Source organism: Spizellomyces punctatus (assembly GCF_000182565.1).
Source record: "Spizellomyces punctatus DAOM BR117 chromosome Unknown supercont1.22, whole genome shotgun sequence".
Lineage (NCBI taxonomy): Eukaryota > Fungi > Chytridiomycota > Chytridiomycetes > Spizellomycetales > Spizellomycetaceae > Spizellomyces > Spizellomyces punctatus.
Window position 1 is genome coordinate 199,970 of NW_015971558.1, and position 27,798 is coordinate 227,767.

Genomic DNA, 27,798 nt, shown 5'->3' on the forward strand with positions numbered 1-27,798 from the left:
CCCGTGTTGGCATAAAAAAAACAGTTTGACCGTTTTATTTGCCTCAAGTATTTGAATGAGACCTTTTTGGTACACGACGACAGAGTTTCTCCCACCCACAACCCACTCTATAACACTTGATACTTTTATACTCTGCAAGATTCTATTGCGAAACGTATAGATCTAAACTATATATCAATGAGGTCGCAATTAGATACATATGCAAGACCGTTGATAGAATTACGGCCTGTATGGGACTCTGAGTTGTTGAGCCCAGAATGTGACCTTGTCCGTCATGGTGTCCACTAAAAAAAAATTTGATGAGCAAATGCAAATAACAAAGGGGGGAATGGGCATTGCACTTACTGTAACGCAGGAGAGAAAAGATATTGTGGCCGCTCTGTAATACAAAAAGCAGTTTAATAATGATCGTAACGGTAAACCGGGACTATACAATAGAACGTACCAATTCCCTAATCCTCAACAAAACGGGTTTGGCTCCCCAGACCGAGTGGGAAACTCTCTGCAAATGCGCCGCGAATTTGAAGCTATGCAAAGGGCTCACACGGGTATCGTGATCTCCGGTGGTGATGAGCATGGCTGGGTACCGGACATTGGGTTTCACGTTGTAGACAGGTGCCCATTTGAGGGCCGAGAGAACTTCCTTGCCAGCAAAGTTACGACCATAGTCGTTCACCCAGCCGGGACCAAACGTGAAATTGGTGAAGCGGAGGGTCTCGTGGACTCTGGGAGTAGGAACAGGGTGTTTGTAAACGTTTGTGAAATAGTGGCAAGTGATGATGTTCTTACCCGTAGTCAGCCAACCCCACACCAATGAGGCCAGGAGCTTGCAGGGAGACCGCACCAGCCAACAAGCCGCCATTGGATCCGCCGTGGATGCTCAACAATCCCTCGCGCGTCCATCCCTCCTTGACAAAGAACTTGCCCGCAGATATGATATCGTCGAAGCAGTTTTGCTTGTTAAAGAGGGATCCACCTTCATACCAGGGAGATCCGTATTCTTTTCCACCGCGGATGTTGACAAGGGCGTAGATTCCGCCGTAATGCCTGGTACCGATGTGGTGTTAGTCGACCGATTCTACTCTACAGGTGTTTAGATGATTAGCGACTCACCTCGCCAATGCTACAGCAAATGCACTAAATGTCGGCATAACGTTGATCTGGAATCCTCCATATCCGTACATCCAAACGGGGTTTCGCCCATTTTTTTGTGCATTCTTGGGACGAACGACAAATGCTGGTACTCTTGTTCCATCCTTGCTGTTAAAAAAGACTTGATCGAATACCACTTGCGCTACGGCGGCCGGCGCTTGAAGTTTTCGGAAGACAGTTACGTTGTTGGTCGAGAGGTTATAGATGTAAATGGTGCCGGGATCAATCATGGTTTCGTATTTGAAGGTCACCGTTTGGAGGTCCGTATCTGCTTTGATATCTGTTGCGGCTCCATTCCGCTGGGGAAATTCGTAGATCGTGCTGCTGGTGCCGTTGGTTACCTTTACGACGCGGACGACGTGCTAGGCAAAAAATTAAATTGGCATTAGATGCACGTTGATATGGAATGTTGGGTCAAATCTTCGTTCAACATACCTTGACATTGTCAAGGTAAAAGACCGCAAGTGCTCCGTCAGCGATCTGGACGGATTGATCCAAAACCAACTCCTTGTCCTGAGGGACGACATCGACAGCTCTCTGTTTTAAAGCGGATCAATAATACAGGCTAAGAGGGACAGTACAGCATAATGACACGTACCAATTCAGTACCCTCAGCCTCAGGAATGGCAATGACTTTCCCACGAGGTGCACCAGCGTCCGTTCGGTAGTAAGACATACCACCCGCTGTGCCAACAAAGGTGGTATCGAAGGGACCGGCGTCTTGTTTCGTCGATCCCCAGTCGAATTCAGGTGTGTCGACGCTAGGGGCCCAGGGAGTAAAGACTTTTGAAATACAAGAGATCTTTAGCTAATGTCTATATTGCAAGTCAATGCGTTGGACTACAAACCGTTTTCCTTTTTCAATGGCAAGGCAATCCGGATTTTTCCACCCTTCCCATCATCAACGACAGCAAATTTCTGTGGTTGAGGTCGCTCAGGCGCAAAGGAGGGCGCGCCGGGGCATACTGACTCCTCGCATATTGTGTCGGTTTCAATCGATGTACCGAATTTGTGAAAGAGCAAGTCATACTCGTAGGGGAACAGATCGTTGTTTCGGCCAGCGTCATCCCAGGAGAGACCTTTGGGTGCTTTGTAGCGCTGAGGGTTATATGAGCAAATTTATTCATGTATAATATGGACAGAGAGCAGTGTTTCGCTTACTGCGTAGGTCACACCAGTGCCGTCCGAGGCCCAGCGGAAGTAGTACTGGTCCATGGAACGAATGACATAACGGAGATAGGTGTCAAAGGGCTTCTTGCTCTTCACATCCACAAAGCCCACCCAAGAGTAATCACTATTGAAAGAGTTTCAATCAACGACATGAAACCTTGAACGTTGCGGCGACAGTTGGATTGTGCTTACGTCTCGTTCTTGGTGACCAAGTAAGCAAACTTTAAAAGATCGGGAGAAAAGCTCCAAGAATCTACACGATCGACACCCTGAGGAGACAACGTGTTGGGATCAAGGAAAATCTCTGGTTTTTGGTTCTGGAGATCTTTGGTACGATACAAAATGGATTGGGCGTTTTGGCCTTGAGGGTTGGCAAGATAGTACCAGTACTCGCCCTGTAGTAGCAACTGTTACTTGATGTTTCTTTTAGGTTTAGTGACAAACAAGTTGCACCTTTTTGAAAGGAGTGCCATATCTATCAAAGCGGTTGATTTCCCGGAAGCTCTTCTTAAAAAGTTCGCGGTCCGGAAGAGACTTTAAGTACTTGAGAGAGAGATCACTTTGTTGGGAAGCAAACTTGATAGTCTCCTTTGAGAAAGGATCTTCCATCCATCGGTACGGATCCTCAACAGGCGTTCCAAAATAGTTTTCCGTGAGATTCATCCGACGTGCGGGAGGATATGCAAGTCCTCCCGGGCTGGGATAATACGTCGGAGGTGCAGCAAATACCGCCGTTCCTGGGAAGCAGAAAAATAGTGTGAGCTGTGCTGAAGTCAAACGACACAGGGACTAGTCATGATTGAATCAGGGCCGCCATATCGACTGGGACGCCAAGATATGTCAAGAAAAGAGTCTGTCTGGCTCCTCTCGTCCTCGCCAATTTTTCCCACGCTCTGATGTGCATGAATAAACTTGTTGCCTACCTGCGATACTCAGCGCACATGCCGCAGCCAGCACGGCAGCCGAGACTGTTGGTACCATCATGGATCAAAACACGTCCAGTTCTCAAAAGATACTGGGAAGCAGGGGTTTAACAGATGAGGTTGGTGATGGGGCGCGCTGCCGTTCTCCTGCCAGGGCAACGCTCCTTTTTACCTCATCACAGTGACCATCCATCTTCTCGTCGGCCTTTCTTCTCAACCAGCACATTTGCGCAACCCGTGAGAAAGATCATGATCGTTGTGTGTCAGTCGAGCGCAGACTGTGTGTAAACATCGGGGAAGAGTGTTTTTAAATTTTTTTGCCGCGCAACATCTTGTAAAGATAAACCCTCTCCATCATGCCGAAATAGGGCAGAACTTTAAAGTCTGCGCGTAAAAAACACTCTGCTATTTTAAATATACGACTGTGTTGCGCAGATTACGAGGTTTTTTTGCATGATTCTTTGTCCATCCATGATCAAAATTTCCATATCGCTTGCGTTATATTTTTTATTTTGGTGACAATTGAGGGGAGAAATAATTGCTGTCCAACGTTCCCAATGAGGTTCTTTTTAACAAAATGACACAAGAGCAAAAAACACCAAATGGGCGCTTCTTCCCCCTCGCTCGCTTTTGCGTCCCCCAGAATGATTGAATTAGGTGATATGGCATATGGGCACAGGCAGAGATACGAAAATGGTACAACTGCTATACTTGATTGCTACTTGTCTGTTTTCAAGAGTAGCAAGAACAATTCCAAAATGATTCTTGGCTGTGATTTCCCGTGTGTCCAAATATACAAAACGAAGGATTACTCCACTCTTCCCGTACCAATACCGCCAAAAAGAAAGGCTTGTTATGATACACAAACATCACCTGACCTCCGTTGTTTCTCCGAATGATAAAAGCCAATGGTAAACAGGTCTTGGTAAATGGCCATCACGCACATGACAACCCGGGAAGGCGGGGCCAAGTATTGACATACACTTTCCCGTCTTTCCGTTCTGGCAAGTATGTTGCTGAGGGAGTGTGATCACGAGAGAGATGATGATCGAAAGAGATAATCACCTGGTGGGGGTCTTTGCATTACGACGCCGTATCGCCACACTTGACTGGTGCCGTTTCATGCCCTGATTGCCACATTTTTTATCTTTTTTCATCCTTTGTTGTTTTTGTACGACGGAACACCCCCCACATCCGCTTTCCAGAAAGGGAAACTCTACGGTCCAAGTGCGCGGTTCATTTGGGGCCCGATCAGTTGCTTTATGAGAATCCATGATATCCAGGGGTTCCGATAGAGAGGAGATTATCCATAATATGGTCAAATTGCTACAAGTGTGAAAGTGTGCCATAAACATAAGTTTTTTTTTTTGTTTTGCTTTTGTTTCCCAACGGAGCCAGCCGCTTGCGTGCCTTTTTTCGCTGATGGCTTATCTGCTGGAAGACCGGACGTTGAGGTGGGGTTTCTGACTCTGGTCGTATATATATATCACTGTCCATTTGGGGTTTCCCCCTCCATTCCCCCCCCCCCCCCACCATCCCTTGGCCTAGTCTTTTTTCTTACCTCTTCCGTCCACAGCAATGTCAAAGGAGGACTCTGATTATGTTACATTCGTGGAAGAAGATGGTCGCCGTGATTCGGGTGAAAACAAGTTGGAGCAGGGGCTCAAGCGAGAAATGAAGGCCCGCCATATTGCTATGATTTCCATCGGCGGAACAATAGGTACCGGTCTCTTCGTTGCCTCTGGAGGTGCCATTGCGGTATGTGTGCAGTGAATTGAGTGTTTTCAGTTGCGCTCGCTGAACTTTGTTTTGCTTCTTCTCCTCTGCAGAAAGCCGGCCCTGCCGGTGCCTTACTCGCTTACGCCTTCATGGGGTTCACGGTCTTTTGTATCATGACTGCGTTGGGAGAAATGGCTACCCTTATTCCCGTCAGCGGTTCTTTCAATCACTACGCTTCTCGGTTCGTTGACCCTGCCCTTGGCTTTGCATTGGGTTGGAACTGTGAGTTGTTGTTTTTTATTCATTGGTTTATGCTTGTGATCTGGTTGCTGACTTTTACATTATAAACAGATTGGCTCAGTTGGGCTATCACAATAGCATCTGAGTTGGCTGCAGCAGGTCTCATCATAGGCTTTTGGAAAGAAATTATGCCGACGTACATATGGGCTCTGATCCTTCTTGCCATCATCGTTGTATTCAACATGTTTGGAGGAAAAGGTTACGGTGAAACCGAATACTGGCTCTCATTCATCAAGATTGTCACTGTCATTATCTTCATCCTTGTCGCAATCCTCGTCGCAGCTGGAGCCGTCGGCGGAACTACATATGGCTTCAAAAACTGGAGGGATCCCGGAGCCTTCAACTCTGGGGCACCGTTCAACAATGGTTTTGCCAACGTCCTCAGCGTCATGCTTGTCGTTGGTTTCTCGTACATGGGCACTGAGCTCGTCGGTATTGCGGCTGGAGAAACTGCCAACCCAAGAAAAGCAGTCCCCGTTGCCATAAGAAACGTCTTTTGGCGTATTCTCCTGTTTTTCCTTTGCTGTATTTTCCTCATTGGGTATGTTCAATCGAAATTGATAGTGCCAATTCTAAACTGATCTGATCACTTTCACTCTGCCCTGCAGTCTTATCATTCCATACACCGACCCGAACCTGCTCGACGCCGCAGCCGACGGCAACAATGCAGCCATCGCCCCGTTCACCATTGTCTTCCAACGCGCCAATATTGGCGCGGCTGCCAACATCATGAACGCTGTATTGTTGACTGTCATCATCTCTGCATCAAACTCTGCCTTGTTTTGTGGGTCTCGTACTCTGATGGCTTTATCTCGCGAAGGAAAGGCTCCACGTATCTTCAGCTGGGTTAATCGATGGGGCGTTCCCATCCCTGCTGTGGCAGCCACCTCCGTATTCGGAATATCAGTAGCCGCTGCGTCGGTGTACGGTTCTGCAGAAGTGTTCAGCTGGGTTCTAGGCTTTTCTGCCGTTACAGGATTTATCTCTTGGGCTGGCATTGGTTTCACCCACTACCGCTTCAGAAAGGCATACGTAGCGCAAGGAAGAGATGTTTCCCGGCTCCCATACATCGCATGGGCCTTCCCCTTCTCATCATTGTTCGGAGGTTTTGTCTGCGCTGCCATTACATTGGCCTCAGGATTTGAGGCCTTCACACCGACATTTAGCGTTGTAACATTCTTCAGAAGGTATTTATATTACGGTCATTTCGATTCCCTCGACAAAGGCGTTTCTAATGCAATTCTGTCCATAGTTACATCAATATCGTCCTCTTCATTGTATTGTGGGTTGGTTACAAGCTCATCATGAAAACAAAAGTTGTTCCATTGCTCGAGTGCGATTTTGACACTGGTATCCGCTGGTTAGACAATGAGCCGGAGGAGAAAACTGTAGAACCAGATACTTTGGGTGGAAAGGTCAAATATCGTGGAAAGCGATTCCTTCAACAATTCATTGCGTAGATTGATGTAATTGGGATGTGTAGAGCACATTCTAAGACTGTAATTTTGGGTATCTCTTAAGGTGTATTTATTTGGTGTTGTACAGATATGCAATCCTTATATAGTTTTGAACAAGAAATTGTGTTTATTCTTGGATGCTGAATAACTTTTGTGTAGCCTCTGCCCCCTCCATTTGTCAACCCGATGAAATACTCATTTTGCTTGTCAATCGACGCATCACAGATTACTAATTTTCAAAGGGTTATAGCGAGTGATGCGACTTGTGAATCCAGCATGCGATCACCTCCACGCCCTGGATAAATAAAAATGTACCATTATCAAAAACAACTTACTGTCAGATAGCAAAAATGGCAACCATAGTGCAGTGGTTAACATACCTGCCTTCCAAGCAGGTGGCCCGGGTTCGAGTCCCGGTGGTTGCATGTGCAGTCGGAAGTGAGTCTTTTCTCCCTTTTACATCCCAAGCAAATGAATCTGCTAATAGCGTGAATCACTCGGGCAATATAGCTTCTCATTGATCAAAGCTAAAATACCGGAAGCGTGCATAATGTTCGTCAGATTCAGGATGACACCGCATTCTTGCGATTCCGATAAATTGTCTACATGGACTTCTCGCTATTGCTTTTTTCACATCGAATGCGAACCTGCTCCGCCTCAGTATTCATTAGCGTTGATATGGTAAGGTGTCGAGAGCCCCCAATTTCGAAGCAGTTGAATGCAGATAATTATAGGTTTGATGTTTATATTTTAGTTGCGGTTTCATTCTGGTGTGTTTGCCACAAACTGGAATAAAATTATGGTTGGATGGAACATCTATCTGCTACCTGCAGTGCTTTTATATGTTCTCTTCAAGTCTTCCAATGTCGTCAAATCAATCTCCTCCCGGCTCAGCTTCCACTGCGCCCACTCATCCCCCACCAAGGTTTGCCAAACCTCTAACAGGACGCCAACAGAAAACAGGATGCATTTTGGGGTTTCCCAAGGAGAAGCAGCAATATCATGAGTCGGTTCTGCCAGCAATCGCATCAGCCTCTTTGCATGAAACTGGCAAAAATGCCAAAGTTGGTCATATCCAAACCCGGCATTATTCGCCTTGAGCATCGACTGACAATGCTCGCTCCATTCATCCTCTCCCATCTCGTCTCTAAACTCTGCAATGGATTCCCGTATATATGCGAGATCTGACGCTAGATTCCGGTAAATATCTTGAAGATTGCAGGCGTTGCACCAATTATGGTTGATCGAAATGGTTTCGCCAATGTTTTCCACTTGATGCCACCATCCGCTGGGTACAAAGATGAGCTCGCCTGGATGCTGGTAAACAGTTATTGGGGTTGTGGTGGTGTAATAGGTTGGATGTGTCTCTGGTGATATCAGACGAAGATCGGTTATGGAACAGCCCGGGAATGTGGTGAAAAAGTGTGCTTGCGAGGGTGGAAAGAACGTCCATTTTTTAGTTCCGCATAGGTTTGCGCTCCATGAGTAGGAAGTAAATACATCGACGTGGAGTGGGGTACATGTTCCTGAAGCCCCCATATCTAAGATGAAAGTGAAAAAGTTACGGCTCGCGAATTTCAAGAGCTCCAGGGATCGGGCCAACTCACATACAAATCGGTAGTCATCTTTTCCTCCTTGATCATCCAGAAATTCATTCAACCAGTCATCTCCAAACCATAACGGCACCTCATAAACAGCATTTGCTCCCACATTTGGATGTTCCAGAACAAAATGCCAGTCCTTCAAGTACATGCTGTTGTCGCCTTGTTCCATTCGCACGAGGAATTGTTTGAAGTCCATAGGCGCATCGGCACCGGTTGGGTGGACAGTGGAGGTACCATACTTTGCCTTCAAAAAGCCATAGTTGGGTTTTCGGTTAGCACTCCTTGTGGACAGGTCGGAGCTGGAGGTTGGGTCTGGGACTGTCCATTGATAAAAAGCGGGGTTGAGAGGAAGCGTCAGTAAGCAGGGGCGATTTGGTCTGAGATAGCCCTCAAAAAATTCATCGTAGGTAGGGAGTGCAAGTTCATTTTGACCCCCCAGACGGTCAAAAACTGGAATCGACAATGTCATGGTTTGCCAAATGACCTGCACTAGGTCAAACTCAACCACACCTTGTTGGCATGGTGAATCGCTAACGCGCAGCAGCCTTACTCTAGCTTGGACAGTTTGCATAAAAACTATAGCGTTGAAAATGTTTCGCAAGCCATTCCACACCAAACCGCAGTCTCACCTACGCTCTTCGGACCGCCGAAAACTGCGAGCAGAGTTGCTGGCTGCATATCCTTCTATAAGCGAGGAGGTTGTCGTCGACCTTATACCCACCAAGGAAGGAAAGGACGGGGGAGGGGAAGTTATTTCAGCAAAGTTTGTTACGCATGGAGGGGAGCAAGGGGTCCTGTATGTCGTCGATGGGCAACCAATATTATGGAAAGACTTGAGCGGTTGTATTTTTCCAACAGGTAAGCTAATTCGAGGTCCTAGTGGTAGTATATGTCAAAATCCGCTCAGTCTTGGTAACTTCTTGTTAAGTTTACACATTATGGAGGATTCCCGCTATGCTTCCCACCATTATGACGCACGGACCCGTGCTACAAAAACTCTTTGATGGAGCAGGTTAGTTAGTGTCACCCAGTGGGTATCAGTTTCCTATGCTTATTGGAAAATATCAGATCTTATGCTGCCAGGTGTCATTATCCCAGCCGAAGGGTTCCACGACTTTGCGTACGGGGATGTAGCTGCTGTCACTGTTCGAGGAAGCCCGTAAGTATACCCTATATCGTCCTTGATCCTATCACGAGCACATCATGCATTAGCAGCATCGAAATGCTTATTGTCCTTGAATGGTGACCGGATCCAGCATTCATACCATCATTGTTTACCAGGATACCCATGGCAGTGGGTACAATGACTGTGTCCAGCGCGGATATTAAGAAGAGTAGATATGAGATGAGGGGAAAGGGCGTCAAGATTCTGCATACCTTTGGAGACTACATGTGGTATGATGCGGCTGATCGAATCCTGTAAAGGAGCTGACCGAGAGTGCTCATATGCTGGCTGACTTTCCAGGGCTCATGGAAATAAGTCTGAGCCTCCAGAATTGGACTTTGTGGAAGGTGGGTAGTCTTTATGTAAAGACATTTTAAGGGATGGAGGTTCATTGGTTTTCTTGCAGTGGGCGATGCGGACACTAGTGGATCATGGACAGAGCTTGAATATAATCCATCCGGCGCCTCAACTCCCATAGCGAGTGAAACCCTGCCTGCGTCCATGCAAAACTTGAACCTTGATGGAAGTGTCCACGGAGAGATCGAGCAGAATAACGAGGAGGCCGTAGCAAAAGAAACGGATACAGAAGTGAAAATGTCACCTGCTGGTGAGACAAGACGAATTTTGCCCATTACGTTTTCGTTTTGTTAAATTCCCGGGTTGCCAGAGATGGACCAGTTACTTGAGCAAGCACTGTTTACTGTGTTGAAATCCCGACTACCGGATGACCCTAAAGCATTTCCGATGCCATCAAGTCTGTTGTATTCCAACTACATTGTACCATGTCGACCACGAGGGACCCTGATAGATATTAAGCAATCGTCATATAAAAAGGTGGAGTAATTAGAGACGGCGTCATCCAGGAAAGACCTTAGTGCTGATGAACCGTGTAGGTTGGAAAATTTCTCAAGGCCATGGAAAAGCGGGGTTTGATCAAACTAAAAGAGCGAGGCGGAGAAACCATGTTGATGAGTGTGAATCGGCAACATCCGCAGTAAGAATTGTTAATGCTACTAATGCAGTCAGTGCCCGAAACACTAACTATAGATTTTCCTCCGAAGAATTATAGAATTTGTTGCACCACGTAAAGTCGCTGGAGACGAAAAGCCCGCCAAGCCCGAAGGACCTGCAGATGGATCACGGTCTCCGACTGATTCAAGTAAAACCAACGGAAAGTCCGGTGCTGGTGAGACTATATCAGCAGTCGAGCTTTACAAAGCCTCCGCAAAAGAATGTAGACTTTTTGAGGAAATTGGTGCAAGGTATATTCAAAGTACATTTTTGTTGCGACCGAGCATTTCATCTGACTAATCACTCTCGTATAATCACTCTCATATAGTAAAGATGCTCTGTTCACCGAGGCTGATCTACGGGTGGCAGTTACCGAGTACGCCGAAATGAAAAACTTGATTGACAGAGCGAATCCAAGGTATATAAACATTTCCGACATGAGAAACTGAATCATCGTGTGCTGACGTTTTCCTTATCCTTCAGAATGGTAAAAATCGACGCCATCCTGTGCGATGCAGTTTTGAAAAAGGATGAGTACCAGAGCGTGGATTATCTTCCCAGAGATGGAATTTTGCAAAGGTAGGGTCCGCATTGGCCTCCCTTTCAAATTATACTCTTTGTTCTGATTTGTTGCATTTAGGTTGACAGAACGAATGCAACCATACCATGAGCTTCACCTTCCGGGACGCGAACCTGAGATTCGGTATGGCTAGCATGCTCAACATATACTTTAACAACCACACGATTTCGAGACTCCCCTAATTCATACTGTACTCATAGAAAAGGAACATTAAAACCGATCCAGATCACCGTCGAACAACGCCAAGGACGGAAAACGGTGACAAAGGTTGTAGGAATTGAACGATTTGGAATAGATCCTGAGCAATTAGCTGGGTGGTTGAAGGTTCGGTGTGCCAGTAGTACATCTGGTTAGTTACTTTCTTCTGCATCCCAGATGCGGTGTTTGATGATTTAACCTACTCTTTCCATCAGTTACACCTATTCCGGGAAAAGCAAATGCGGCGCCTGTATACGAAGTCATGATTCAAGGATCAAAAGTGAAGGAAGTATGTTCCGTTTTGGAAAAGGAGTGTGGTATGCCGTTTACGGGGGGCAAGGGGTCTGCTGTGAGCAGCAGATTTGTAGAAGTTGTCGATAAAACAAAAAAGAAGTGAGGATGGGAAATGGTACTTGGGCTGATGCATTGTTGTAATACTAGACGGGATGCAGATCGGGATTTTTGAATACCAGTGTTTGGATTTACGCTCAATAATGGGTCGTAACCCAGAGTTTGTGGGTCTACCATTAACAGTCGCAAAGATACATTCAACGACTTGCTTTCGCACAAAAGAAAAACACAAAATATTTAAAAACTACAAATAATATGTACAAGGAAACAAAATCTTCAAAACAACGACGCCCTGTTGACAACGAGTCAACATGTATCTTACCGCTCTTACCGCCGTGCTGCTGTTGCTCTAGCCAGTAATGCCTGCCTCTCCATGTCTTCTTCTTCATCATCGCTCACCTCTCCATGTCGATCATCCGGTTGTGCAATTGCACCCACCATCCCGACAACAAACACAGCCAAAAAGGCCCATTGAGCCCAATAAAAGATTGTGCCAAACAGAGGGAACGTATACGTCGTACGGTTAATGATAGTAGAGATGGTAGTGGGTGTGCAAAGACTTGTTGGTGCCTGCATTGTGCAGGGACGGATTTTGGAAGGGTCATCTGTACAATTTCTACTTGGGAGATCACACTGCCAAGAAAATCGTTGTTTAGCCAAAATCGGAATACTAGTATCAGATCAAACAACTTACGTAGCGTTGCACGCCGAAAGTGCCCCACTGCGGTGCTAAAACCAGCACCACATATCCGTATGCCACTGTTACCAGCATCATGAGCATCGTTCCCAGGAGAAGACCTTGTGGGCTCGTTGCATTGTGACGGATGGTATATAGGGGAATGCAGAGGCAGCGAATACCAAGCCGCGTCAGCGCCACTAGTGTACAAAAGAAAAGGTACATGATGATAACGAGTAGGAGGAGGGTGTCCAAGGGAAAGTACTATAGGTTCGACGCATTACTAACAGTGCCATTGCCGACCAGTGCAATAACAAGCTCCCATACCTTAGAGGCCCGAAGGAGAAGCCAATTGACAGGATTATAAAACATGGGATGATCGAGCATCCAGCCGCAGGACGCCCCACAGAAGGAATTCTTGATCTTGTCGATACACGCTAGGAGAATCGCAAATGTAATGGACAAACTCAATAGGAGGACAACCGTTCCAATAAAAATCTGTTGGCAAAAGTCTGTTAGGTTGCGCACGGAGCTAAAGTTTTGGAGACACCGCTATAGGTACCATGAACGGTTTCAATCCATTCCAAAATCTGACCCAAAAGTTAGAATTAGCTCTCTCCATGGCCAGAACGCGGGTTTGCAAATCTCTATGTGACCATTCCAAAAATCAAAACAAGGATTACCACCATAACGTCAAACGACGACGAACCTCTCTTTTCTCTCCAGTTCCTCTAACTCGCCCTTCTCCCTTCTGTTCATGGCACCTGGTCCCTCTCTTCCACACTTGGCACGGAAAGCCCTTAGTCTTTCTTGCACTATAGCAAGCTGGGCGACAGCGTCTTGGTTGATTTGGTTTGCACTTCCAGCTTGGATGAAGCGGATTGGTAGGAGGGATAAACCAAGGGAGGTAAAGGAGACGTATACTAGTAAACCTAATGTTATTAGCACGCCGATTAGCGCGATAAAGGGCGTTTCGACACCTTGTAGGTTTTTAATCGTCATTAGCGTCCGTTCTCACAGTGACCACTTTGTAAAACCGATACTTACCACTGCCTAAAAGCTTCTCAAGCCATTCGATATCTCTCGGTGAATCATCATTCCGCGTCTTCAGCAGAAGAGCAGCCACAAATAGAACCGAGACGGTGATCATAGTCGCCGCCGTGTACTTTGTCGCACTGAGTGCGCGCTGCCAAGTCCAATTGGTCTCTTTCATCACCAGGAACATGCTCACGTAATTGAAACGAACCCGCTTGAATGTAGAGTCCTCTCCACCGCCCTCTTCAAAGTAAAAGTAAACCCAAGGAATCACGACAAATGATCCAAAGACAACACAGCTGTAAAGCACTGAGCAAGAACATTGAGCACAAATATCGCGGAAAGCGGATGAGGCAACACACAATGCCTCACCATAGTAAGCGATCTTCAAACCCAGCTGGACGTAAGACAGAAAATCCGGTGTTGCCCAGGGATGCTTGAGTCCAGTGGACAGATCTGTCGTACCCGCCGTTATATAAACATCGACGGGAATAAGGAATATGGTTGCGAGACAAGTTGCTGAGATAGACGATAGAGATCAGCAGCCTGGCCTCTAACTGGCAGAATGGCGATAGACGACTCACATAATCCAACAACACAGGTAGCTGTTACTATATGGTAGATAACCATTTAAAAACAATGAATTTAAATAGAGAACCAAACTCAGCCAAACCTAAAGGTTCGCCTTCATGGCGGTCTTCAAAATATTTGACTAACGCATAAGAGAATACAACAATGGCCTGAGGGAACCAGTAACGCCACTGAGACACATTTCACAGGCATTTGTCTACCCAAGACGAACCCACCAAGCATATAACAGCAAATGCTACAAACGCCCCAGTAATATTTCCCGCAAAGTCCATCATCTCCTGTATGGGACTTTAGCAAAATGGTCGGTGGAAGACCGTACGGACAACCGGAGAGCTCTCAACACTTGAGGGCAATCGACATGACGTGGTAGCACGTGATTACCAGACATCTGGGTCCACGTGTCGACCGCACGGACATCATTTGCCTTTTTTGGGCATATGTCACAACTCTCCGAGTTCCCGTTGCCCCTCAGATATCGGGAAAGGCAAACAGAGTGCGAAGGTTGATCCCTCCGCTCACCCAACAATGGCCGATGACCACCTGCTGGGCAATCGGCAACGAGCTGCTGCCATAGGGTTTTTGCGTAGGCGAGGGACTGAAAGAGTATTGGAGCGTGGTAATGTTTCAAATCAGGGTGCAAACAAGGACCGGGAAGTGGAATCATCATATACATCCGAAAACGGGATAGTTGGTCCAGCTCCATCAGCCGAGGTTGGTGAACCCATCTTTTACTCTGAGCTTGAAGAAATTCCTGCGGAACAGCCCACTTTGGCCAGTTCCTCGCAGCAAGTGTATGTCCCACCAGCGCCAACAGCAACACCGTCTCCTTACAATGGCGTGCTTTCGCTTGAGCGAATATCTGTAATGCTGCGACGGAAAGAAGACGAGCTTCGACTTCAGAAAGAAGCTGAAGAAATGAATGAAACTACTTTTGAAAGAAAATTGCGGGTTTTGGAGGAACAGCGGCAGAGAATGCGAGGGGACGCGGAGGAAGCAGACCGACTCGCCCAGAGAACGTTGGCCATAGGCTTTCTTGGAAATAACAGAAGAGTGGGTAGTCCTCGTGAGGAACTCGAGCGCAGGCCGACTTCACGGGCGGAAGCAGCCGTTACGCATATGGACGAAGATCACGTTCGGGATTGGTCTGTATCACCAATCCGTCGATCGCGAACAACACTGGGGCGCAAGCGAAATCTCCACCGACGACATAGTAGCGTAGATACGATTTTAGGTGAAGAAGTGCGGGATATATTAGAAGGAGAGATATTTTCTGAGCCGGAGCTGGTTGAAGCAGATGTGAGCATAGGAGACGGCACCAATACTGAAGGTCCAGGGTCACTCCGGTCTGATCCGGACTTTTTCGAACCATTGAAAGGGGAGAAAGACCAGCTCCGTTCCGGTCGATTCTCCCCGTCCCCGTTTGGAACCTCCGTGCCAATGCATGTCGATCCTGCGATGCCCATGCCAAATTTCCCTGTCCGCTCTTCAAGTCGATCGCGGATGCTAGCCCCCCCGAAAATGGAGCGTGCAATCACTATTCCCGGACCTTTATCGCCTCAGTCGCCTTTGTCTCCTCATTCCCCTCGAGTTCGCCCTGCACAAATGCCCAATTCACTACTTGGATTGCGCGGACGCCTACCCACATCAGTATTCCCGCAAGATCCAGAAGACGTTGAATATGACGAAAATTGGAGTGATACTGGAGCAAATGAACGGAATCGTGGTCAAGATAATGAAATTGAGCAGACTCCCACCCAAAATGGTCAAGGGATGGTCTCGCCACCAATGTCACCATCTCGACCGTTACGCCAAAGATCAGAGTCCGAAGTCGCGGTGGACGCCGCACAAGAGTGTGTGGAAGAGTTCCCCCTCCGTCGTGCCGATGTATCCTATGGCCCTCCGCCCCAAGGTTCGGCCATTCAAGCACCTTCGAACGGCCCATCAGGACGCCAGCACCGCGTGGATTTTGCTGAGTCTTCTGCAGAAATCCGAGCGTCACCGCCGCCGGTCACTGGTATCATGCAATCCCGCAAATTTCTTCATCAAGGTCGTGCGTGGCAAGTTATTACGACAAGTACCGTCAAAGATCGATACCTCTTCTTGTTCAGTGACGTTTTGATCATTGCAAAGCAGCTCAAGGTAGATCAGGATGATCCAAAACAGTCTATCTATCAAGTCAAGTCGATCATGCCACTGCGTAACGCACAGTTGGTACTGAAGGACGAACGATGGCAGTATAGTCCACGTGCCCCCAGCCCTGCTGTACAGTCGGCAATTCGGAAGTTTACAACAAATCCGATCAAGGCGATTGCATACCTTATTGCTAAAAGGGCGTTTCCTTGTACACCTGATGCAATCGCGCATTTTCTACATGTAACATGGGGGTTGAGCCGGAAACAGTTGGGAAGGTTTCTGGGGATTCCGGAACACCACGACATACTCCAAGGCTTCTTATCGTTCTTTCCATTCAAGAACCAGAGGTTAGATGAGAGTTTGCGATTGTTTCTCTCTTCCATACGGTTGCCAGGAGAAGGTGCGGTGATAGACGCGATACTGGACACATTTGCAAAACGCTGGTATCATTGCAACAAGGACGCGGTGGACTATGACGCCCACGTCACTCTAAAGCTTGTGTTTGCCATCATGGAACTTAACGCTGATCTTCATAACCCATACGCGGATGAGAATAATTCAACGACCATGCGAGAGTTTGTAGATCGATTTCGTACTGGTGTACGTGCCGACGCGGTCGCTGCGGGATCAGGGGTCTATTCCTCGGGCGTGCCATCAGACGTGTTGGGAGAGATCTATGAAAGCGTCCGACGCGAGAAATTGGAAATGGCGGAATTGGATGGTGACTTGATGGTCAAGGAGAAAATTTCTGTCGAAGTCGATACTGATTACTTGCAGAGTCGAACGCCCGCCCTTCAGGATACCTTTGCAAGGGACCGAAGGGTGGCGCAAGACAATGAGTTTACACCTCCTCCATTCCCTTCACGATTAACGCTGAAACATACCTCTCCGCCTATTCTTGTGCGCATTCCATATCCGGACGCCCATCTTCGCATTCACCTTCATGGACAAGATCTCCAATTCGATCCTCCCGTCCTCGAGTTCGTTCGTTCTAATGTAGCGGTTTTCTACATGCGCGGTTCCGGATTGGGCCGCAAGCTCGTCTTTTTTACCAAGCGCGGGTCATCAGCAAAACGCTACGCCACCCCTCAAACCCGACAAGTTACCATTGAACCCGCGTTCCTCCGTCATAGTTTTCAGATCACGTTCCATAGCCACCTGGATGGTATCGCAGGCGATAATTATCAACCACCCTCGTCCGCACCCAGCAAGAAAAAGTATCTTTTCGCCGTCTCAGACCAACCGACGAGGGAGCAGTGGGTTGCATCTTTTTCCGCTGGCGGAATTGTACCCAACGCTCCTGCTCCCCGCCGTGCACCCACATCCTACTCCCGACGACGAACAAATTCATCGAGCAGCTCGACGTCAACATCGAGCAGCGAAGAAATGGAGGCGATCCAGGAACAGGTGGCCATTCGAGTTCTAAAAGATTATGTATTGCCAGTGGACGGGAGTCCAATGAGTGCGGAAGGTATTGTGGATGCTGTATTGCGGAATGCTCGGATACCACTCGCATTAGGCTTTTTGAAGAATCAAGGCTGGTGAAACGGACACACATATTGCACGCATGTTCGGTAAAACTTTTTTGTAATTATGGCACATAGTTTTTTTTTTATCGTGGGGTAGGGTAGGTAGTGTTGTACACTAGCTTTCTGTAGTTTTTTTTCATGTTTGTATATTGAAAAATATGGCTCGCTTCCAGATGCAAGTTTTTTTTTTTTGTTTTTGATGGGTGGGTGATCGTGGATAACATTTTGATGACCGGTTCCATCATGGCATTGGATGATTTATTGGAAAAGGCATACGAATCCGCGCCATAAATTGTTTACGTGAGCTGTGTTACGTGTGTTACCAATGTTACCAACAAGATGGAATCGGAGGTCGCAGCTCTTTTGTATACCTGATTTGATATATTTGTTGAGGCCTGCTTTTGCTTGTCCACTTTTGGGCAAAAACCATAGTGTTCTGCAGTACACGGATCCTGCGTGAATAGTAATTTTATTTCGGCTGAGTGAGTTACATTTGTGAAAGTCGACAAAGACATAGTTTTTCCTTGGAGCGCACATAGTTTTCCTTTTCTCAATTGGTGAAAGGTTTACTTTGTAGGTACCCAAGATCACCAAATGCACAGACCCCGTTGCCGGTTGTATTCAACAGCAAGAGGAAATTACAGTCAAAAGAAAACAACAGGCTCCTATTATCTGTTCCTAACTGGTCCACTAGGTAGTTTGAATTTTTGCCTTCTCCTCATAAGCTTTTTCTACGAGAGTAAAAACTACATAGGAACACCCTCTCAAATAAATTTCTTGGTTTTTTCCTCTCCCATCCTCCTAACTACGCTAATGACCCACATGACCAGCATGCCCACCGAAAACCCGATAAATCCAACTACGAGAGGAGAGGACTGTGATGGTGGTGGTGGTGCTGATGATTGTGACGATCCCTTTTGAAGGTTTTCATCCAATTTGTCGTGTGCGCGGGAGAGGGAGACTGTTGTCTGTGTCCGGTGAATAAAGAATAGTTAGGACATGCTGTCCTGATCTGTGCGCGTTGTGCGCGAAGATGGACGCACCTTTTGTGACTGTTCTGTTAAGGCACGGATTTCATTTGAAAGTACGTTCAGCTGTCGTCTGTTGCAAAAACGTCAAGTCTTTGTATGCAAACAGATATACGCGCGCTGTAGAACTTACACAACGTCGTCCAACTTTAAACCGGCTGCGTGGATCGCTTCGGTTTGAGTAGTGGCATGAGCAGCCGCCTTTGAGTCGTGCGGAATTTTGGGTTCTCCAATCTTTTCCAAGATGAGATTCAGTGATTCCAGGATATGGAACTGGTTTCCTTGTAGTTGCTGGATGACGCTGGGCATATGGGCCTGTTATTGTGGAGAAAAATGTTCAAACCGACATTACGCTTTCGAAAAATGAACGTCCATTACTAGGCTTACATTGATTGCGTCAGTTGGAGGTTCCGTGTCCCATTGCTTTCGGGTGCTTTCCACAGTATCCTCAATCTTTTTAATCATCTAAATTGCCAATGACCAAGTTAGTGGTCGTTCTTAAAGCATGCCTTGACCATTTATAGTCCACACACCTTTTTGATATCATCGCTCATTTTGAATTCGTCCCCTTTAGCAACGTGTTCTTTTTCATGAGGTCGCAGATGTGCCTATAAAGGATCGCGGTATCAGACTACCCTGACATTACTATTAGGTGAATTCCAGAAAAGTTACCTTGGTTGATTTAGGCTCAAGCTCATATACTTCGAAAGAGTGAATGTCGTGATCGTCTGATAGCCATGAATGCTCATTAACCAATCTGAGCTGCAAAACGCTGTCCACCAAAGTATACCGTACCAGCGAGATGTGCTTCCGTCGCTGATGACAATCCAAAGTAATAATTTTTAGGCAGATCGATGCCTGCCTGCTCAAAGCACTGTACAAAACCGTGTCCCCCTTGCCGCAAGTCTATATCGAGCTTCAATTGGGCAAACATGATGAGTGGAAAATACACGCAATGAGCCTAAAAACACCCTGCGAAGGACAGAGCTTACTCTGATAGTTCTATTCGCATATGTCACACGTGCCCAAGTATGTGCTGGGTCATTACGATAGTCACGGAAACAAGCGCCTCCAAGAGACGTTGCAAGGTAATCTTTTCGATGAGCCATTTCCTGCTTGCCGTGGTTCATTACCCCGTAAATGAAGGGAGTGTATCTCTACAAGTGAGGGTAATCTAGTGAGCCCTGTCGCTCCGACAACGTAGCCGATAGATCAAAAGCAAACTCACATTCTCCAGCTGGTCGGCTGTATCAAAGACAATGCCCAATCCTGCCTCGTCGAGAATGTTAGACAGCAACCTACAAGCAACAAGACCACCCAATTCTGCACGTACCTTCCCACTTGTCTTCACTTCCGTACATCGGTCCTATCTGCATTGGCCGTGACGTATACCAAAACGCGAACCCTTCTCCACCAATATACCCACGACCCGTTACAGAAAAGGAGAACAGCACTTGCCATTCACTATGCGGATTTGGCTTTTGAGACCAAATTGTTCCCTTAGAGTCTGGTACACTTGGTGTAAGACGAACGTATTCATGGCTCAAAAGTGTCGCTATATAAAGTGAAGATGTGATGTGATCAGTAAATACACGAGAACTATTGCCTCCCTCCAAAGCCATCCGGAAAAGTTCTTAGCGGCCCTTGAATAGGTAGCGCTAGCCGCTTCCGCGCGACACAATTCAGCCCAAGCTATAGTTCTCTCCATGTGGGGTACGTACATCCATGATGCTCAAAGAACGGGATCTCAACGTCGTCATACAGAAAGTACGGCTTCTTAAATGATTGCTTATAGTCGTACCGCTTCGGAACTCCCTCAGGGTCAAGAGGTTTTGTAGGGACATGCTCAAAGGAGGTAGCAAAGGACAAGGTCGAGGTCAAAAGCGTTAAAAAAGGTAGGAGAGTAAATGTCCGGCGCATCTTGATGCAAAGGAATGAGAAATGGGACAGCTACGCGTTTACAGTGAACAAGAGTGTTGAGGTTTGTCGATTCTTTTCCTTGGATTTTATGACCGACCTTTTGTGATTGCGCCGGTGCAACCGTGATGATGGGGGAGGTGCGGGCACTACGACGAACCTCAAACAAATACGATCTCATTGTTGTGTGACTCAGGATTTCGTAAGCCATGTCACGTGATGCTCCGATCAATGCTCAACCAGGTCGTGCTTGTCTGAGTCCCCATAGTCGAAAGCATACCAGTAACAGCCCTACCCAAAAGTATGACTTTTTGGTAGTAAATCGTCCGGATTGTGCCTTGGTGCCTTACGTAGATCTGCCTCCTGTAAGCGAATGGTTGCCCGATATCGGATTTGTTGGGATTTGAGCCTGTTCTATTTTGATGCGACGTTCTATTGTGACATACAGTATTTAGTGGACGATGTTCATATTTGGATAAAATATACTTGTTTCCATTATAAGACGAAGCCGGGATAGGATAGGATATCCTGCCACATAAACTATATATCAAAATGTCGCTTTTTAACTATTTTTACTGGACAGAACACATGTTTCTGGGGTACCAAAAATATGTGCTGGGATTTTGTATCCTATCCAGTCTGCCAGCATTCAACTATCCACGATGTTCATTTATCTTCCACATGTTGTCTGATATCCTTAGTGTGACTGAACAGTCAACAGGATGCCAAGTTCCCCTGACCGTTTACACACATTGTCAGTGTCAACGGGTAATGTCATGATTCAAATCGTTAAATGGGGTGGAATATCAAACATGACTGGCATCATAGGAATTCATGATAAGATTTGCCTTAATTGAAATGTGCTTAACTCTACAGCAAAGAGAGCCTATCAGTCACGGATCTACAAGTTCACACTATGTACAGTTTGTAATGAAAACGCCTTAAAACAATTTTCTTCCTACAATACCCTTGTTGACTTGCCCAATTCCTTGGACATTTCCGTCTCCAAATACATTCCCAAAGTTATTTACCATCAAAGTGATTCCAGATACAAAAGCCTTGCCATCCATAGCGCAATGTGCGCCTTTGGGGGAAGCATCAGCGGTAAACTGCTTGTTGATGGCATCATCGTTCATCCCAGCTGCCGACAATTCCTTGCTATACGCTGCCATGGCTTTGTTAAACTCGGGTTTGAGATCGGCAAGTTCGTTTTGCGTGGATTGAAAGTGAACACGGAGGGTCCCTAGGGCTGCGGGATCCTGGATTTTGACAGCGGGGGCTAGAGCACCACAATTTAAAAGGAAATTGTTGCCCTTGTAGGCGGCTGCAAACTTGGGCATAAAGTATCCCGATAGTAGGAGGGATCCACCGGAGACACCCGTAAAGCTGACCTTGTTTTTGTCAAAGTTGACAAGTTTAGGGAGCTCGTTTTGGATTAGATCGTTGATGGCGGCGGAATGAAGAGGTCCTAGGGGACGATCGTTTCCACCTTTTCCACCACCCCAAATGGGCAGATTCCGGCTTTGCGGATTCTTTGGCTGGAAAAAAAGAAAGGAAGCTGATTAGGTTACTGTTGTTAGGCTTTTTATAGACGACAGAACGGGTACTTACTGCTAAGAGGGCCACACCCATCAGACCATTAGCCGGGGTCTGGTTCGGGAAAGCCTCAAATGGAGAGCCACCATCGCCGTGAAGCAGCACATTGAGACCCATCAAACCATCGGCGCTGCCATTAGCCCCTCCAACGAGGAACTGTTCGGGAGCTGCAAGTTTGAAGCGAATAGGGATACCTTGAACCGTGGCTAGTACATCATGATAAAGTCAGTTTAGGGAGAGCCACTAGCGTGTATTACAAACATGTCTGCAGCGTACCTGTTTGATCAATGATCTTGACGGCTAGCGTCTTTCCTGCACCAGGGACAGGAAGTGTCCCATTTCCACCGGTTTTAGCTCCCCCCGGGGTTGTTGTGCCCCCCGGTGTTGCTGGAGTTCCGCCGGTTTTCTTATCTGCTGCCGTGTCGCCGCCTTTCTTTGCTCCTTCCTTTTTCTTTCCTGCCTCCTTCTTCTTTCCTTTTTGCGCGCCGTCGTTTTTCTTGTCGCCAGGAGTTGGAGGAGTCTTTGCTGGTGGGATGTCACCAGTCTTCTTGTCGCCAGGAGCTGTAGGGGTTGTGTCGCCAGGGATTCCGCCGGTTTTCTTGTCGCCAGGAGTTGGAGGAATTTTCGCTGGTGGCGTTTCATTGCCCTTCTGGTCGCCAGGAGCTGTAGGGGTGCCTGGAGCTTCAGCGGTTTTCTTGTCGCCGGAAGTGGGCCCGTCTGGTACTTGTGTCCCATTAGGATTTTCAGGAGTTTTAGGTGCCGTCTCTCCATTTGGCGTCGTAGGTCCACCAGGTGCTCCAGGTGTTTTCTCCTCCCCTTCATGCCGTTCGTAAATTTGTGCGAAATGGTGTGGGGCTTTTGCAGCTGCTTGGGGTGTGACGTTATCTGCCGTGGGGCCTGAAGCAAATGCTGCTGCACCAGGATGGTGTGGTGCTTTTGCAGCAGCAGTTTTGGGTGCCGTCTTTGCATCAGCGGGGTCCGTGGGTGTAGCAGGCGCTGCTGGAGCTTTTACTGTTGCTGCAGGGGGAGTAGCGTTCCCACCTTTTGCACCTTTTGCACCTTTCGCACCTTTCGCATCTTTCGCATCTTTGGCTGCAGTTGGTGCTGCAGTTTCAGCGGGAGCGTCCGTGTCATCTGTCTCGGCTGCTGCCGCTGCAGGACTAGGTGCAGCGCCACCAGCTTTAGGAGCTGCTTGAGGTGTGACTTTATCTGCCGCGGGTGCTGCACCACCGTGGTGTGGCGCTTTTCCAGCGGTCTTGGGTGCCGTCTTTGCATCAGCGGGGGCCGTGGGGGAAGCAGGCGCTGCCGGAGCTTCTACGGTTGCTGGGGCGGGAGCAGCGTCCCCACCTTTCGTACCTGGCGCATCATTGGCTGCTGTCGGTGCGGCAGTTTCAGCGGGAGCGGCCGTGTCGCCTGTCTCGGCTGCTGCACCTGGCGCCGCCGTGGGACTAGGTGCAGCACCACCAGACTGAGGAGCTGCTTGGGGTGTGGGTTGCTCTGCCGCGGGGGCCGGAGTAGGTGCTGGACCTGCGGGTGGGTTCGCCGCTGGTTGAGGGGACGCAGGTGCCGCTGGTACTTGGGGATTATCTCCCGGAACTACCTTGATGATTATCACATTGGGTCCATCCGTAGGCTCCGGCCTCGGGACTGTTTGAATCGTCATTTTCTGGCCGCCGTCACCTTTTGCGGTGGCTACTGTGACTGGTGCGGGAGGGTTTTGTTCAGGAGGTGGTCCAGGAGGAGGTGGCCCCGGAGGAGGTACGTTCTGTTCAGGAGGAGGTGGTCCAGGAGGAGGCACATTTTGTCCCGGAGAAGTTTCTGTAGGAGGAGGTGGTCCAGGAGGAGGTGCGTTTTGACCCGGAGGAGTTTGTGCAGGCGGGGTTTGCCCACCTCCCGCCGCCAAGAACCCCTCCAACAACTTGTTCATCCCATTCGTGAATTGAAGTAACGCATTCTTCGTGTTAAGGACATCCTCTGCAAAGTTACGGCGCTTTAGGACGCCTTGACCTGTACGTCGCTGCAGAGGAACTGCATAGACGACAGTCGCGACGCCTAAAAGCAATAATAAAGGAAAAAGTTTCTTAAAGTGCATGGTTTACGCTCAAATGCATGAGTGCGTACAATGAATGTTGGTACGGCTTTCCAACAGAACAGGAGGCGTTCCGTTTGCATCTTGTTTTTATAAGAGGGGCAAGTTGGAGATGGCGACAAAACGGAGAATGGAAACCAAGCATCTCAACGATACAAAGCCGTGTGTCGAGTGTGTTTCTTGCTTACGGCATGCGCGATCGTGGCGCGTCGATTGGACCGAATCGCGTGTGGGGAACACTAAAAGTGTGACTTTTTCAGAGTTAAATCTCCTTCTTTCCATAGGGAACTTGTATATTAGGCGATATTTCATCTGCAAAACGTTTTATCGAATTCAATGTGGAGAGGGGATTCCATACATTGCAATGCAACATGCATGTCTACACACATACACACAGAAAGTGGAGGTAATGATGCCACCCATTTTCTTGCAACCAGATTCAAAGAACGTTTGACATTCCCTGCTGATCTCGGGGATGGGTACTTGTAAGTTGCTCGATTTCATACAGCCACCACCATTGTCTGGCTGGGTAGAAATGGACGGTTCTCTTACCGGAGCGCTACCATGACGAACAATGTGGTAGATAACAATGTAGGACCAAGAAACGGAAAGTCCAAGTTGATAAAAAGGTGTTTAGGACTATTTTAATAGTGTGGTAACTTTTTGTGGTCCGTTGAAAACAAAACTAGTAAGAGGCTGGAATGAGTGGACATTAGAAAAGAAATTAAATACAGCAGGTGGGCATTCAGAAACGCTGTCTAGGACCACCTTAATCCACCAAAGCAAAAGTAGCCTGACTCGTCCATTCATCACATATCACAGTAGTTGCCAAGCTTGATTCCTACCAATGTCGCAGTGAATAAGAAAGAAGGATGGCATGAACTGGGACGATAATTCGATACCGCGTTCATAAAGGCCACCAAAAAAGTCGTCGTTAAATGCGACAGGATTCATAATTTCTCTTTATAATGAGAAAAAGGTGGACGGGTATACATGCCGTGTATAGCAAAACCTATCAGCATTCCAAAGAACACTACAAACAAAACAAAAGTTGTTATATAGAACAGATAGAACAAATGGTTGGATCTTCCACTCCAGTGGCATCCCATGTACTCCTGTCTTTTAAAAGCATACGACAATTGTTTTTCTATACCCGTCTTGTACAAAGAACTAGACTCCTTACAGCACATTACAAATACCCCAACTTTTTTAACCCCTCCACCATCTCCGCATGCTGCTCAGCTCGTTCCTTTTGTTTCTCTTGACTTTTTTTCGAGGGGTTCAACGTCTCGGATTTTGATGAGTCTGGTGGGTTGATGAGGGTTTCGGTGGACTTGAATGAATCTGGTGGGTTGATGAGTGTTTCGGTGGATTTGGAAGATGGTTTTTTGTTCATGTTTTGAAATGTGTAGAGTTTTTTTTTTTGGTGGTGGAATGGGGTTTTTTATAGTGTGCATCTTTACGGTTTTTTGTTGTTGGTAGAGATTTTGGAATGTAGTGATTGTGGAGGATAATGTCATTTTCATCGCTTTGTTGGATTATGGACGCGAATGTGTTGTGTTGGAGGAATTGAACGAGTGTATAATGGTATTTTTGTCCTTTTTCTGATATGATTTTGGGATTTTTTTGGTCTTGGTGTGTATGGGATGTGCCTTGATGAAAGTTCCAGAGGTGTTGTTTTTGGTGTGTTTGTGGCATAGAGTAGCTAAACGTAAATTGATTGACTTTAGCATTATGCACTTGTTTCATTGCTGAAATCTCGTACATTGCACGCCGTAATGCTAGCCAGTTTTTAAGCCGCACATTGCATTATGATGCATATACCACATCCATACAATTTTCATGCTGTCCAGATGTGACCTAACATCCGCATGATGATAAATGAACTATCGCTCCCTTTTTCATATTTCCAAGAAAAAAACCTTTTTGGTACACTGCTTCTGCTGTAGGAACGTAATGGCAAAATACCTGATGACAAACCTGTATCAGCGATACCGTTTGAATTGTTTGAGAGTAAATTGTTTGCACATGGCAAAAGGATATAGAAGAGGCATTATTTTACCATATCATCCATGTAAAATCTTAACCCTAAAACAGATATCCAATGCCGACTGTTCAAGGACACTATTCGTGAGTATATTACACGCATTTACGTGAATGCAAGAGATGTGCCATTACGACATTTGCACTGATAGAATATACTCTTTACGCTTGCATTCGTGTGAGTCGAGTAGAAACCCATGAACTCTTGAATGTAAATGCGGCGACGAATAAGGATACTCCATAAAGTTTAAAAACGAAAATGGAAACCCCCAACAATGCTCAAGTCTTATTCAACAATGGAATGATATATGTTTTCCTCACCAACAAACATCCTCATAAAAAAAAAACGCCTCTTTAACGATAGTTTGAATACGACATGCTTAAAAGGAAGAAACAAGACCACGCGACAGCTATTACCTAATACCTTTGTAACGCCATCGACAACGACACAATCGATGACGTCAAGTATTTTTACAGAACACTTGCGTTTATTAGAAGCTGCAAGTGAGATGCTTTAACATCCGTATTTTTTGTGTGTTTTTGCTTTTTGGTAGAGTTTGAAACTTGTGTGTTTTTTGTGTCTGTGAGAGATTACATTACTCATTTTGTTATTTTAGAGATTGATTGGTTACAAACATGCCTGTTAGCGAGCACGCCCAGGTGGATATCACCAAACCATTGTTATTCGAGATTGCATGGGAGGTTGCGAATAAAGGTTTGTCTCCAATTCATACGGTTGTGTAGATGCGCGCGCGCGCTAAGTTTGAAAATGACAGTGGGTGGAATCTACACTGTGATAAAGTCCAAAGCCCCCGTTACATGCAACGAATATGGAGACCGATACTGTCTCATCGGGCCTTTATCCTACAAAACCGCGCCAATGGAAGTAGAAGCCATCACGCAGCCTCAATCAGAAGCCATGAAAGCCACATTGGATAATTTGGCGCAGAGGGGTGTGAAATATCTTTATGGGCGTTGGTTGATTGAGGGGGCGCCGCATGTGTTGTTGTTGGATGTGAGTTCGGCGTATCATAGGATGAATGAGTGGAAGAGTGATTTGTGGAGTATTGCGGGGATTCCGTCTCCGCCTGATGATCGGGAGACGAATGAGGCGATCGTGTTTGGGTATCTTGTTGCGTGGTTTTTGGGGGAGGTAAGAAACGAAAGAAAAGATCGTGTTTTTTTTATATACATTAAAAACTAAAGGGTTGATTTTTTGGGATCTTGAAGTTTCTCCATCAACAACAATCTCTCAGGTCTTTCCCCGACTCTGAAGTCGACGATCGGCACCCCCCAAACACCAAACCCGCCATCATTGCCCACTTTCACGAATGGCTCGCAGGCGTCGCGCTCGTCCTCCTCCGGAAACGCGCATTGAATATTGCAACTATCTTTACGACGCATGCGACATTATTGGGTCGATACCTCTGTGCAGGCGACGTGGATTTTTATAATAACCTAAAATTCTTTGATGTGGATGCTGAGGCTGGGAAACGTGGATTTATCATCGGTATTGTATTGAGCGGCTGCG

At 46.9% G+C, this 27,798-nt stretch overlaps 9 protein-coding genes and 1 non-coding gene across 10 annotated transcripts in view; 5 read left to right on the forward strand and 5 right to left on the reverse strand.

Moving 5' to 3' along the window:
* Nucleotides 1-6: 6 nt before the first annotated feature.
* Nucleotides 7-3,875, reverse strand: SPPG_08515 (uncharacterized protein). The gene is made up of 12 exons (XM_016756667.1): nt 3,246-3,875; nt 2,776-3,059; nt 2,515-2,717; nt 2,314-2,446; nt 2,001-2,250; nt 1,751-1,935; nt 1,588-1,689; nt 1,114-1,514; nt 790-1,047; nt 446-725; nt 346-379; nt 7-284 (listed from the first exon to the last, which is right to left on the reverse strand). Exons 1-12 carry the CDS (start codon nt 3,304-3,306, stop codon nt 220-222), a joined length of 2,256 nt encoding a protein of 751 aa, XP_016604168.1. The 5' UTR covers nt 3,307-3,875; the 3' UTR covers nt 7-219.
* Nucleotides 3,876-4,763: 888 nt separating this feature from the next.
* On the forward strand, nt 4,764-6,891 carry SPPG_08516 (uncharacterized protein). The gene is made up of 5 exons (XM_016756668.1): nt 4,764-5,003; nt 5,075-5,246; nt 5,316-5,805; nt 5,873-6,451; nt 6,517-6,891. The coding sequence occupies exons 1-5, from the start codon at nt 4,824-4,826 to the stop codon at nt 6,722-6,724; spliced, it is 1,629 nt and encodes a 542-aa protein (XP_016604169.1). The 5' UTR covers nt 4,764-4,823; the 3' UTR covers nt 6,725-6,891.
* A 183-nt stretch (nt 6,892-7,074) lies between these two features.
* SPPG_10208 lies at nt 7,075-7,146 on the forward strand. Its single transcript has one exon. It is a non-coding gene; the product is annotated as a tRNA-Gly (tRNA).
* A 296-nt stretch (nt 7,147-7,442) lies between these two features.
* On the reverse strand, nt 7,443-8,794 carry SPPG_08517 (uncharacterized protein; the record flags this gene model as incomplete). The annotated part of the gene is made up of 2 exons (XM_016756669.1): nt 7,443-8,262; nt 8,329-8,794. The coding sequence occupies 2 exons, from the start codon at nt 8,792-8,794 to the stop codon at nt 7,538-7,540; spliced, it is 1,191 nt and encodes a 396-aa protein (XP_016604170.1). The 3' UTR covers nt 7,443-7,537.
* Nucleotides 8,795-8,895: 101 nt separating this feature from the next.
* SPPG_08518 (uncharacterized protein) lies at nt 8,896-11,821 on the forward strand. The gene is made up of 14 exons (XM_016756670.1): nt 8,896-9,183; nt 9,254-9,337; nt 9,394-9,484; nt 9,607-9,720; nt 9,791-9,837; nt 9,897-10,097; nt 10,158-10,324; nt 10,384-10,484; nt 10,552-10,752; nt 10,830-10,919; nt 10,985-11,080; nt 11,142-11,204; nt 11,282-11,430; nt 11,495-11,821. The coding sequence occupies exons 1-14, from the start codon at nt 8,916-8,918 to the stop codon at nt 11,674-11,676; spliced, it is 1,854 nt and encodes a 617-aa protein (XP_016604171.1). The 5' UTR covers nt 8,896-8,915; the 3' UTR covers nt 11,677-11,821.
* Nucleotides 11,799-15,588, reverse strand: SPPG_08519 (uncharacterized protein). The gene is made up of 11 exons (XM_016756671.1): nt 14,148-15,588; nt 14,015-14,081; nt 13,926-13,952; nt 13,714-13,860; nt 13,553-13,650; nt 13,354-13,492; nt 13,016-13,286; nt 12,869-12,953; nt 12,634-12,804; nt 12,325-12,570; nt 11,799-12,263 (listed from the first exon to the last, which is right to left on the reverse strand). The coding sequence occupies exons 1-11, from the start codon at nt 14,205-14,207 to the stop codon at nt 11,958-11,960; spliced, it is 1,617 nt and encodes a 538-aa protein (XP_016604172.1). The 5' UTR covers nt 14,208-15,588; the 3' UTR covers nt 11,799-11,957.
* Nucleotides 14,416-17,772, forward strand: SPPG_08520 (uncharacterized protein). Its single transcript, XM_016756672.1, has one exon. It carries the CDS (start codon nt 14,458-14,460, stop codon nt 17,608-17,610), a length of 3,153 nt encoding a protein of 1,050 aa, XP_016604173.1. The 5' UTR covers nt 14,416-14,457; the 3' UTR covers nt 17,611-17,772.
* Nucleotides 17,773-18,181: 409 nt separating this feature from the next.
* SPPG_08521 (uncharacterized protein) lies at nt 18,182-20,679 on the reverse strand. The gene is made up of 11 exons (XM_016756673.1): nt 20,344-20,679; nt 19,956-20,177; nt 19,851-19,891; nt 19,615-19,779; nt 19,418-19,538; nt 19,295-19,350; nt 19,156-19,230; nt 19,010-19,087; nt 18,756-18,937; nt 18,638-18,695; nt 18,182-18,562 (listed from the first exon to the last, which is right to left on the reverse strand). The coding sequence occupies exons 1-11, from the start codon at nt 20,540-20,542 to the stop codon at nt 18,359-18,361; spliced, it is 1,401 nt and encodes a 466-aa protein (XP_016604174.1). The 5' UTR covers nt 20,543-20,679; the 3' UTR covers nt 18,182-18,358.
* Nucleotides 20,680-21,386: 707 nt separating this feature from the next.
* On the reverse strand, nt 21,387-24,227 carry SPPG_08522 (uncharacterized protein; the record flags this gene model as incomplete). The annotated part of the gene is made up of 3 exons (XM_016756674.1): nt 21,387-22,077; nt 22,151-22,341; nt 22,412-24,227. The coding sequence occupies 3 exons, from the start codon at nt 24,225-24,227 to the stop codon at nt 21,481-21,483; spliced, it is 2,604 nt and encodes an 867-aa protein (XP_016604175.1). The 3' UTR covers nt 21,387-21,480.
* Nucleotides 24,228-26,734: 2,507 nt separating this feature from the next.
* The window catches only part of SPPG_08523 (uncharacterized protein), a gene marked incomplete at its 3' end in the record, with an annotated part of 2,717 nt that continues 1,653 nt past the window's right edge, over nt 26,735-27,798 (forward strand). Inside the window, exons 1-4 of the mRNA XM_016756675.1 lie at nt 26,735-26,817; nt 26,885-26,982; nt 27,044-27,420; nt 27,498-27,777. Coding sequence (XP_016604176.1) covers nt 26,904-26,982; nt 27,044-27,420; nt 27,498-27,777 — 736 coding nt within the window. The 5' untranslated portion in view covers nt 26,735-26,817; nt 26,885-26,903. The remainder of the gene's footprint in view (nt 26,818-26,884; nt 26,983-27,043; nt 27,421-27,497; nt 27,778-27,798) is intronic.